Raw genomic sequence first — 12,414 nt, forward strand, 5'->3', positions numbered from 1 at the left:
GAAAGCCAGGGACAGAACCTAGAAGTGCTAACTCCCTCATTCTGTGGTCAAAGCACTAGACCATACTGCCCTATAATAAAAGCTTATATAATACCTCAAGGGGTCGGAGTAGGGTGAGGAGTGGATTCAAAGCAACAAGCCTGACCCAACCCTATACCTCTTAGAATAAAGTCAGCCTTTGTGGTGCGATGAACCTCACCTTATTGAGGTTCAAGGTAGGAGGTCAGACTGCAGGTCTGAAGTATGGGACTGTTCCTTTAAGGACTCAGAAATGTGATGGGAAGGTAAGCAGTGGAGCAGCAAGGTGCCCGGGTTTGCACCAGGCCTTTGAAGCGTTGCTTCCCCTGACATGCTGCCAAAACAAACTGCTCCAAATCACTGAAATCCTTCCCAGCAGACTCTGACCCTGCGCAGGACCTGGCACATTCAGAGTCAAGAGTTTGCCCGGTGCCCTGCTCTGGGACAGCCGGGTGCTGCACAGGAAGGTGCCCTCGCCAAGAAATTCTTGGAGAGTTCAGTGCAATGGAGACTGAATTCCTCTCTCACCCTGGGCAGGGAGCTGTGGGGCATTGTCCAGAGAAGAAAATGCAACATTTAAGCACATGGAGGCTGAAGAACCCAGCTAATAACTTGGTGATCTCTGGAGTCATGGAGAGGCTTTGGGATGGGGACTGGACTGAAAGCTGCCACTGCTAGGAATTCATAGAGAATTGCCCCTCCAGCTGGGAGCATGGGGCAAAAGCAACAGACACCCAGTAAGAGCTTTATTTCATGCCAGTGTCTGATATCCAGATGCTGAACAGGAGCCCAGCTGACTGGCTCCAGGTGCTCTTCTAGAGAGCTGAACAGGCAGGCAGTGGGGTTCAGGGAAGAGAGGGCAGCTGGCAGCCCGGGGGAGGGGGATAAAAGGAGAAAGGGTAGGAGACCGACCCTGCTATCCAAATAAAATGCTTAGCTGCAAAACAGTCAGAAAGTAGAAAAGGGGACTAGGCAGGCTTTGAGAAACACAAACTAAGCCTGTGAGGAGGCGACACCATTTCTACCCCATCCTGCCATGCAGCAGGAAGTTGGAGGTCTCCCTCTCCCTTCCCCAGGGCCTGTCCATGGCCAGCAGGGTAAGGACAGGCAGGGGAGCTGGAAGGAGGGAGGGAGGTTGGCTTCTTCTCAGAGCTCTTTCCAGGCTCAGAAATCTTTGCAGCTCTGGCTCCCTGCCAGCTCTCATTATCTGGAGAGATAAAAGACAACTCCCCCTCCCCCTTCCCCGCATACCCCCTCCCGCCCTTCAGGAGCTGGAGGCCCTGATCCCCCTCCCAGAGCCTTTTGAAGTTTCCTCCTATCTAGAACAAATTCTGCAAAATGCCCTTGAGAGCCGAGTGGGGGAGGGGAGCTCTGCAACTTCCACAGACACTAACTGCCGCTCAGAGACTCAAGAGCAAGGGGGTGGGGGGGAGTAACAGGATCCTGCCCCTGTTGCTACAGGCCCGTAGAACGGGGACAGCTGCTTCTGGCTCCCCCACACTCCCGAGAACTGCTCCCAGCTCTTCTATCCACTTAGCTAATACTGGACAAAATTGTCAACAAACTATCCCAGTAAACAGATGAAGGTCGGGGGGACCCCAAAGGGGGTGCAGGCATGGGGGGTTCCTTTAGAATTCTCTGCAGGAATCAAAGGGGGAGGTGAGGGGAGGGATCCTTCCTCTCCTTCTCCACTTCATGATATGGCCCATCTGTAGTGCACAGGATCCCTGGGTCCGGCTCAAGGTCACACCAGCCTGGCAGCAGAAGAGAGAAGCAGCCAGCCCAGGTTACCACCCAGAGAGAGACATACAGTACTTCTCTGCACCATGGGGCTGATGATGGCCCCCAGCACCAGGGATGGAACACAGCAAAGCTGCTAGCACAAACAGGGCCAGTTCATTTCCAACATATATTACAGAAGGCACACTAGGTCCCAGGTTGGTAGCAGGAGCAAGCAGCTAGCTCCCAAGGCTATGAGGGAAGGAGGATACTCACGGCAGTTCTCCTCATCCGAGCCATCCTTGCAGTCTGTATCGCCATCACAGAACCAGTGCTCGGCTATGCAGCTGCCATCACTGCAGCGGAATTCCTTCTCTGAACATTTCCTCATGTCTGCAGGCCAGAGACAGCAATGCAATCAAAGCCCACATCTCCCAGGGCACCCAAACATGTCAATGCCACCCACTGTGCCCAGGTCTCCAGAGCACCCAAACACGCCTGTGCCACTACTGAATCCCCCAGGGCACCCAAACACACTAATGCCCTCTGGTGCCTGGGCACACCAGCAGTGCTCATTCTGTTTAGCATTGGGTGTTGGATTAGAAAGGAATCCTCAAGAATTCAGAGCTCTGTGTCAAGGAACAACAAGTCCCAGCATGGACAAATGAGACCAGGCTGGGCTGCTGGTTGGAAGAGAAGCCCCACAGGCTCAGGTCCCAAGCAGTAACCCTGGTAAGCATGTCCCCAGCTGCTCATCTCAGGCAATCCAACTATGTGGCCTTACCATACTTTAGGAGATTAGCACCCTAATTAGATTAGACCATTCACATGGTCATGCCACTCACCACACTGCTCATCGCTGTTGTCACCACAGTCATTGTCACCGTCACAGTGCCACAGGCTGCGGATGCAATATCCATTCTGACACGAGAACTCATCCTCCTCGCATTCCCGTGGTGCTACAAGGACACAGCCAAGAGTGAGCTGAAGACAAGCTGATTTACCTTACAGAGCCAAGTCTTCAGCCCAGCACAAATGGGCCCTTTTGAACAATGCCCTCCAAGAGGGTGCCACCATGAAGGGAAAACTTGTCCCCCATCACACAGCACAACATGGGGTGGTTAGAGAGAGCCAAAGCCAGCCCAGGATTCCAAGTCATCTTTTCAGATCCCCTCCCAGAGATTTCCTTGCAGGACAATGAGGAAGGGACTGCAGTATCAGCAACTTTTCAGGGGGACCCTTCCCTCATTGAGAGGAACTGGATCCAACAAAAACTTTCAGCTAGGACAAGAATCTCCTGTACTGCAGACTGGGCAGCTCACCTCACTGATCCAACCCACACTTCCTGGGAGCTCACGCATGTAGTCAACTTTGTCCTCCTCCTTCCCACAGTTCTAGGGTTACCATACGTCCGGATTTCCCCAGACATATCTGGCTTTTTGGTGCTCAAATCCCTGTCCGGGGGGAATTTTCAAAAAGCCGGACAAGTCCGGGGAAATAGGGAGGCATAAGCCAGGGTCCGCCCGGCCCCAGCACGATCCCCCGGGTCCGCAGCGCAGCCCGCTCGCCCCGGCTACATTGTAGCGAGCTCGGGCGGGGAGGGAGGGGGGGCGGCTCAGCCATAGAAGGCAGCGGAAGGGCCGCTGCTGCCCCCGCAGGCCGGGCGGACCGCGCGCCCCAGCCGAGCCAGCAGGACCACAGGGAGGCTGGGCCCAGCCAGCCGCTCAGGCTTCCCTCGCGGGCGGGGACCCCCTGGCCACTGGGGGACCCTTCCCGCAGCCCCAGCGCCACGGGAGCTGTTCCAGCGGGGACAGGCCGGGGAACGTGCTCGGCGATGGCAGGAAGGACGCAGTGGGGAGTGCGGCGTGTGCTGGGGCTGCAGGGACCCACGCCGCCCTGGTCGCTGGTGAGCCTCCGAAGCCCCCGCCAGGCAGAGGGTGCAGGGCGAGGAGGAGCAGGGCAGGTAGTGGCATAGAGGCTGCAGAGGCAGGGGGACGCAGGGGCAGGGCAGGCGGGGGGCACAGAGGCAGCAGGGGCGGGGGGGTGCAGAGGCTGCAGGGACCGGGGGGCGCAGGGGCAGGGCACGTGGGGGGGCGCAGGGGCTGCAGGGCAAGTGGGGAGCAGGGAAGCACTTAGCAACCCCCAACCAAGATCAGAGCGGGAGGGAGAGGGGGGAATGCAGGGTGCTCAGAGGAGGGGGCAGAGTTGGGGCAGGGACTTTGGGGAAGGAGTTGGAATGGGGGCGGGGAAAGGGCAGAGTTGGGGCAGGGCCAGGGCCCCCATGGAGTGTCCTCTTTTTTCAGTGTTGAAATATGGTAACCCTACACAGTTCCAAATCTCTCTCCTTCCCCTTCCCTACTCCCTGGAAAGGGCCTATCCACAGCCCATACTCCTCCAACACCCAACTCAGCATTTCTGTGGAGGGTGAAAGGTCAGCACAGCTCAGACCTGAACAAGTTAGCAACAGTGCATGCCAAAGCCCACAGCAGAAATAATCTCAAGCAAGCTCTTGGCTTCAGGTCCAGAGAAGTCTGCCGTATTCCACAGCACTGTGCTCTGCAGGGAATAAAACTGCTTCTCATCAACACGTTCCTTTTGTGTGTTATCCCCATACAGGGGCAAGAGTTTGCTGCTGGATCCTGCACATAATATTTGTTTGTCAGGTCTTCTGTTTCCCCTAGATTTGCTGCCATGTAACAGTCATGAGGAAGGGTCCCTCTCAGTGACACCGGATTTGGTGTCAGAGTTCCCATTAAAATCACCACCCCGCCTTGCCGCTCTGATCTCCCAAGGTGGGTAGGGGATGGAACCAGAGAATATTGCCATAAATGACCAAACACTTGCACCCCAAATCTATGGGCATCCCAATCTCTGTCTAGAGGAATGTTTATGTGAGCTGGTTAACAAGCTCTAAGGATTGATAAAGGCATGGAAAAGATACCGGAAAGCTGGACAGTCAAACTGTCATACAAAATCTTGAACCTACAGAGCCCTAATTCCACACTCCCCCACCCCCAGTCTATATAAGAGGCAGAGATCAGGGTGTAGCCCACATTAAATAGCTACAGTCCCATGGGGATCATTCTGAGGGCTGGCAAGAAGGCACTAGGTGGGCATGAGTTAAGCTCTGCAGTTGGCTGGGAGGTGGAAAGGGGTCATCAGGGAAAGCATCAAGTCAGGTGCTCTGGGAGCAGGGTCAGGAGCACATACACATGGATCACCCTGCACACTCCTCCCCCATTGCTCAGTGTACCTGGGGAGAAGGGTGTGTCGAGGAGCTGAGAGCACTAGCCTGACAGCACGCATCTCAGCATCTAACAGCAGCCAGACACCAACCCTAATGTCAGGTGCAGCTCCTGAGAGCTGCCATTGATGTGTGCTGCAGGAAAAGCTGGTTCTCTGGCACATGCTGACAGTCACTGAGATGGGTGCAATGAGGCAACCATAGAGCAGGGAGGGGCACTTTAATCACTTTACTTATAAAAAAAAATCCCCAAGTAACCCCTGTCCCCAGCACGGAAGGAAGAGGGTGGAGCTGCAAGAGATCAGGTATATTTCCATTCACATTCTGTTAACTTTACTGGCATGACAACAGCCTTAGGTGCTGCCAGAGCTATTGTGATACAGTAAAAGTGGATGGGCTCTCTCATGTGGTGCCAGGTTGCCATGTCTCAGAGCAACTGGGCCTCTGGCCAGGCCAATATCCCTGCAACACTCTCCTCAGTGAAGCTGTTTGAAGGGAGAGGACCCTCAGGATGGCCCCACACAGCAGCGGAGTCAGACAGTGGAACCTGAGGCCACAGGAAACCAGCCAGACAAACAGTTTAGTGGGATTTAGCAGGGGTTAGGCATTTCCATGAACAAGGAGCACACGAGCAGCTCGGCTCCCTGGGAAGCTTGGGGAAGTGCTTCATGGGACATTAACTAGCAGGCTGAGGGCGTAAACTGTTCTCCAGCTGGGACCGGGAAGCATCCCCTCCCCCAGGATAAAGAGCTACACAATTATCTGGCCAGGTGCACTGGGGGAGGGTCACCCTCCTCTGAAGCATCAGGTACTGCAGCATGTGGAATTATATGGGCCATTGGTCTGATTGAGTGGAAAAACTCCTATGTTCCCGTGTCAACAAAGTTAACACTGGTTAACCATTTGGGTGCCAGCTTCCCAGAGGCCTAGCAAGCCAATGTGGCACCCATCCTTTCAGCAGCATGTCATCCTCCCCTTGAAGGGTTAACTTACGGCAGTCCTGTTCATCAGAATCATCTTCACAGTCATTGTCTCCATCACAGACCCAGGAGCGACGGATGCACTTCCCATTGTCACAGTGGAAATCCAAGGGCGAGCAAGTAGGCAGCACTGGACACAGGAGAAAGGAGTCAACTCACTATGTGCCTGCAGCAGCATTCCTATAAAGACCATTTTCTCCCTCTCCCCCGCTAGCAAGGGACAAGCCCCCAAGCGATAATGAAGATGAGTTTCGGGTTATCAGTGAGAACAGACCCTGAGAACCTGTGGCTGAGCAGTGCTGCATCACCACAGGAGCACCAACCTTCCCAATACAGGGGCCGAGCCACATTACCCCATTCAGCTTCTTCTCCCTTTCCCATCCCCTACACAAGGCAATTCTCCCCATTCCAGTCCCCTCCCTGTAGTTTCACATCCTTTCGGACGTTCGAAAGAGAGTTAGCAACATAAAAATATATCTAAATTCTTCCCCTCCCTGCGTGCTCCCCCAGTGCATCCTGTCCTCCCTTGTCTATTACACAGGAAGCATCTCTGAAGTGATGCTGTTGAGCAGTTGGGTTTCTGAGGCACATGCCCAGCCTGCCATAGCATGTGTATGAGGGGGGCTCTCCCAATGCGATTTTGTTTCTAGGGCTCATAAAAGGAAGTTTAAGGCAGCAGATGAAGATGCTACCCCCTGCCCCAGGCACAGTATATGGCAGAATCCAGGCCCTGTAGGAAAAAATAGGAGGATGGGGGAGGAGGGGAGGCACCTTTATGAGTTCAATGGAGTGGCAACAAAGTGGGGCTGCTGGACTGTGGCTTTAAAGGGGCCTGTGAGCATCCACAAGGCTGGAATTTGAGGTAGAGCATAAGCCCAGCCCTGCCTTTCCCTCACAGGTGAGAGGAACACTCTGAGCCCTGGGAGGTTCATGCTTTCAAGTGCTGCCAGCTGCTGTGGGAAGGAGGCTTACACAGGGCTCTTCTCCTGACAGGTGTCTTCTCCAAAGAACAATGTTACCTTAATGATACAAAGAGGAGCAGAGCAAGGAGAGGCTGGGTCTCTGAAACCCTTTCATCCCAGCCCAGCCTGCTGATAGCATCTCCCAGCTGTCACCAGCCAGGACAGTCCTGCTCTGCTAGGCTCATAACTCCTCCCTTCCCTGCCAAACACTCTGGGTGGGGGGTGAATACAGCAGCAACACAATAGACAAAGGAAGGGGCAGATCCCCTGTGGGCTAGAGAGAGAACATACTGGATGGCAACACTTTCCATTTTCCCAGCCCCCTCGAACCTCCGGTCCCCCACAGCTCAGAATTGTTGCCAACATCCTGTGTAACCAGTGAAGATTAGACGGAGGAACCCCAGGGGCTCTTTTACTTAATCAGACCCACCTGGGACTGTAACAGGATTAAACTCAGCATGGGAGAGCACCTCCTGCAGCTTTGCAGAACCCACAGAGCAAGTGCCTGCACCCCTGGCTCCCACAGCTTCACTAACCCTCCTAACAGGCCTCTCCGTAGAACCCAATATTCTCCCTTCTCAGCAGGAATATTAGGGACCTAAGCCCAGAAGCGTGCATGGCTCTCTACTATAGGTGGAAAATGGCAAGGAACCGAGCGCCTGTCCAGAGAGCTCCCAAGATAACAGCACAAAGGTGCAAGAGGTCTAGGGCCTGCTCTGCCTCACAGACACATGGTTCCCCCTTCCTAAGTGCAACTTCAGGTCCTTTTGCTAGGTCTTTTCTCTGCTTGGTGCTTCCTGGGACAGGCTTCATCTCCCAACGCAGGGCACCTCTGCAGCTCATCCCAATTCCTCAGTGCATAGCCCCTCTGCATCCCAGCCTGTTTGTCACCCTTTACTAGCTAAGGTAAGGCAGCTAGCACCCTGGTATTTAAGTGCTGAGTGTGCTTTTTGACCACCTCTTAGGACTCCCACTTTCCATCCCACTTTTACTCTCTTAAATGAGCTAAATCACTACAACACGGTTTCACCCTTAAACACCATCTACTGAAATGCTAGCCCCTCCAGCTGACAAAGCGGTTCCATGGAGGAAACTGAAAAGAACAGTTCCCCCTTCCATTATAGCAAAAGCCACATAGGATGGCAGACTAGGCACAGGGCTGGAAGCTAAGAGGACCTGAACTCTAATCCCACCACAGCCACTGACTGGTCTTAGAGATACTTTGTAACTAAACAAAAGCTGTAGGTACAATACAACTTTATAGAAGTTTAGGGGACTCAAAACAAGACATCTGTTGAAAAGAACATTCACAATGGATATTTCAATCACCCCTATTTAGAGTGATACATAGGGATATAAGTAGGTGCAGTGGGCTGAAATTAAGAGGGAACAAGTAGGCCAAATATGAAGGAAAACTTCCTGACAATGAGGTATCTCAGGGTATAGGATATTCTCCCCAGGGAAGGAGCAGAAGCCCCACCACACACAGCATTTAAAACAGCACTGGACAAATCTCTACAGAATCCTGCACTGGCCCCAGAGAGACAGACTGGAGGATCCAAAAGGCCTTTTCCATTTTTTCTGCCTAGGATTCTACAAAGACCTGTGTTCAAAATCACACCTAGCCTTTTCGGATACATCTCCACAGCCCAGAGCAGCAAGTCTCTGAGCCCAGTCAATGGGCTTGGGCTCACAGGGCTCATGCTACAGCATTAAAAATAGCTGTATAAATATTGTGACTCAGACTGGAGCTCGGACACTGATGCCCACCACCCTCCAAGGCTTCAGAGCCTTAATGTCAATACAGCAATTTTTAGCACTGTAGCACAATTCTGAGTCTATTGACCCAGGCTCTGAGTCTTGCTGCCGCAGGTTGCCTCACCATGTGTAGACGTAACCGCCCACCTGTCTGAGGCCTGGATGGAGAGGAAGGCACACATACATGTCTCTACATTTACCACCCAGAGACTCAACAGCAGAGCAGGTTTTCTAGCTGCTGGTTTGTTTCCTTTGACACACCTCCAACAACCTCCTCCTAGAGAATCGCAGTGCTGACTGAACATGGAGACTGGAATTCCCCTCCTGCCCCATGGCAGGAAGAGAGGGCCACACCCCCTCCTCAAAAACTTTACTCCCCCCAAAAAAACAACCAGGAAGTGCAGGTTCTCGGATCTTGAGAGACAAGACAAGCCCATAGCTCTGCCTCTCTCCCATTAATGCAGCCTCTATAGACTGCACACAGACCAGACCCTTCCTGGCCTCAGCAGCAGTTTCAAAGCTAAAACCATCTGCCCCGCCCCGCCCCCCCTCCCCCCCCCCCGCCCCCCGCAACATATGCATTACTGTCTGCTCTCCCCAGTCCCAGCATGACTAATCACCAAAGGGCTGCGCAGAAGCTGCCTGGAAGGGAATTTGCATACTGACTCTCTAGGGAAGAATTTTTCAGGCTCCCAGAGGTTTAGGCTATTAGCACTGGTTCACAGCTGATACCAACATCCCATTGAACTCCTGCTTCTCTTCATGAGGTAACTGTGCAAAATGAAATTCCACCCCTACAGGGAGCAGTTCAGCCAATTTCATACTCTCCTTAAATATGAAAAATAAGCTTGAGGAGCTAGGAAAAAGAAAATGACACACAGAAACTGCTACATGCAAAGAAGGGCCCCATTCCCACCCCAGCAGACAGCAAGTGTGTCTGCGAGCCCAGACAACACCAGGGCACAGATAGAGCCCGTCTCTTCAAGAGCCTCCTGTAAAGAAACCCAAGGCTGAAGTTTCACAGAACATAGGAATTGCCAGCTCAGACCAGACCACTAGTGTCCATCTAATCCTGGGGCTGGGAGAAAAAGAAAAGAAAAGAGTTAGCTAACATGGATTTAAAACAGCAGCAAAAACACAGCAACTGAACTTTTCACTCAGGTTAGCAGCTTGAGTTCAAGCCTAAAAACTGAGTTGCCATATCTCCACTGAATTAGCCAACATTAATACTAGCTACCTACCCCAGTTAAGAACACCTTTTTTGCGGTGTGGACCTATCCTGACAGTGGCCAGTAGCAGATGCTTCAGAGGAAAATGTAGGAAACCCCCATGTGTGCCATTATGCAACAGCATCCCCAGAGAGTAAACTTATTCCTAAACTCACTCCCTTCTACCTCTCATCAGCTAATTTTATGCATTAATTTTATGTACTGTATTTGTAATCCTCTGTAATGTTACTGTGGATGTTCTCACTAACCATATATGGCTAATCCTTTTTTGATTCCTCCTTAGCCTCAGTTGGTACCTTGTGGTAATGAGTTCCACAGGCTAATTCTGCCTACTGCCAGTGACCAACACAAAAAGGCCTTTGAACTCCTGACCACTTCCGTACTTATCCCTATTGCACAATCACACTGGAAGTCATCCAAGATTTCAGCAGAGCTAGATCTACCGTAGACATGTTGTATCCACTACTTCCTGCTGTTTTTTATGGTCCTGGAGGGAAAAAGTCATGAAAGATGAACCATCTGAATCATGTCCCACAGTCCTTGGAATGCTCTAGCGCTGATTTGTGCTGCGGCAGAAATCACCTGGCACCCAAGAAAGCAAGTGCCTCATAGTCCTTACCAGATGGGCTGTTCGCTTGACACCAAGAAAGAGAGAGGTTGCTTTTTATATTCTTCACAGAATCTACATTAACATTTCCTAACACTATCTCCAGGCTGGGTTTGAGCCTCACAAATAACTCAACATGCTGCTCTCCAGCTGAGAGCCATCATCATCATCAGCTATCCCTCGATAGGAGGATGATGTCTGCCGGGGGGAGAGGGGGGGAAGGAGTCATTACTTAGACGTAAGATGGCTGAGGAGTCCAATCCGTGCTCTACAGGTTTTTCCACATATTTGACAGGTGGTTGCTTGGAGAGAGCACAACTGCTGGCTGGGATGCTGTACCCTTTCCTTCCTCCTCTGCCATTTCTCAGCCTCTCGAGTAAGGCAATTCTCTCAAAACGGGCTGAGGCTTGAGGTATGATGCGATGCCAGCCAGCTTGTCCCAATTCATGGGGTCAACGCCTCCCTTCTGAAGATATACTTTCCTGGTGAGTTTGTAACATTTCTGGTCCCCACAAGTCCTCTTACCATGACTAAGTTGAAAAAACAGAACTTGCTTCTGAAGAAGAGTATCCCCCATCTGCACATAATGGCCAGCCCAGCAAAATTGATGGTTCATAATCTTTGCCTCAACATTGGTGACATTAGCTGCAGAGAGCACGCTGGCACTGGTGCGACGATCTTCCCACCTGATACAGAGAACCTTCCTAAGGCAGCACTGGTGGCACCACACCAGACACTTAAGATGGCTTCAGTATGTCACCCATGTCTCACAACAAAAAATAATAGTGGGGATAACTACTGCATTGTAGACAAGGATCTTAGTTTCCATCTGCAGCTCTCTATCAATAAAGTCACAACGCAGCAACATTTCAAAGGACACGCTGGCATAATGGATCCTATGTTCGATCTGCACATCAAGATTGTCTGTCTGGGAGAGGTGGCTACCAAAGTAAGGGAAATGCTCAACGTTTTCCAGGAGTTCACCACCGATGACAATTGTGTGAGAAGGGAGGCAACCTGCGCTGGGACAGGCTGGTGGAGAACCTTAGTCTTTCCCATGTTGAGGGAAAGTCCCAGGCTATGAAAGGCCTGAGAAAGGCACCTGAGAAAAGATCTAGGATGGACTGCAAGTCAGCCTTGGTGTGCACAAGGATAGCACAGTCTTCAGCATACTGAAGGTTGATGATAACAGTCCTGCTGACCTTAGTTTTAGAATAAAGACGTCACAAGTTGAAGAGCTGGCCAGCCACGCAATATTCAATCCCAACTCCAGAAGAAAGACAGTCATGAATAAGAATCAAGATCACAGCAAGGTAGATGGAAAAAAGGGTTGAGGCAATAACACAGCCCTGCTTAACACCAGTACAGATGGTAAACAGGTCTGTCTACAACCAATTACAGAGGACGGTGGCAGTCAGCTCATCATGAAGTAGCCTGAGAACGTGAATGAACTTGAATGGACAACCGAACCTAAATAGCACTTTCCATAATGCTTCATGATTGATGGAATCAAAGGCCTTAGCTAAGTCAATAAATGCCATAAACAATGGCTGGTATTGTTCTCTTGGATCTGTCGTGCAACAAAAATCATGTCAGTGGTGCCCCGAGATGGTCTGAAACCACATTGGGATTCCGGAAGGATATCTTCAGCAAGAGGGAGGAGATGGTTCAAAAGGATGTGAGCAAAGATCTTCCTCGCAATGGAGAGGAGGGCAATGCCTCAGTAATTCCCGCACGTTGACTTGTCCCCTTTCTGAAAAACAGTCACAATATTGGCATTCTTTAGGTCAGGTGGAATTTCCTCAGTAACCCAAATTCTAACAAGAAGTTGATGAAGTTTTTGCACGAGTGCTATTCCACCAGTGTTGAAGACCTCCATGGGGATGCCATCTGGGCC

The 12,414-nt window shown here is 51.6% G+C and overlaps 1 protein-coding gene across 3 annotated transcripts in view; it reads right to left on the bottom strand.

Annotated features, from left to right (window-relative positions):
• Nucleotides 1–12,414, bottom strand: part of LRP4 (LDL receptor related protein 4) — a 118,032-nt gene that overhangs the window by 35,291 nt on the left and 70,327 nt on the right. For all 3 annotated transcript variants that reach the window (XM_054027714.1, XM_054027713.1, XM_054027715.1), the window contains exons 3-5: nucleotides 5,975–6,091; nucleotides 2,583–2,696; nucleotides 2,014–2,130 (exon numbers count right to left, since the gene is read on the bottom strand). In XM_054027714.1, coding sequence (XP_053883689.1) covers nucleotides 2,014–2,130; nucleotides 2,583–2,696; nucleotides 5,975–6,091 — 348 coding nt within the window. The remainder of the gene's footprint in view (nucleotides 1–2,013; nucleotides 2,131–2,582; nucleotides 2,697–5,974; nucleotides 6,092–12,414) is intronic.

The sequence above is a fragment of the Malaclemys terrapin genome, chromosome 4, assembly GCF_027887155.1.
Source record: "Malaclemys terrapin pileata isolate rMalTer1 chromosome 4, rMalTer1.hap1, whole genome shotgun sequence".
Taxonomy (NCBI): domain Eukaryota; kingdom Metazoa; phylum Chordata; order Testudines; family Emydidae; genus Malaclemys; species Malaclemys terrapin.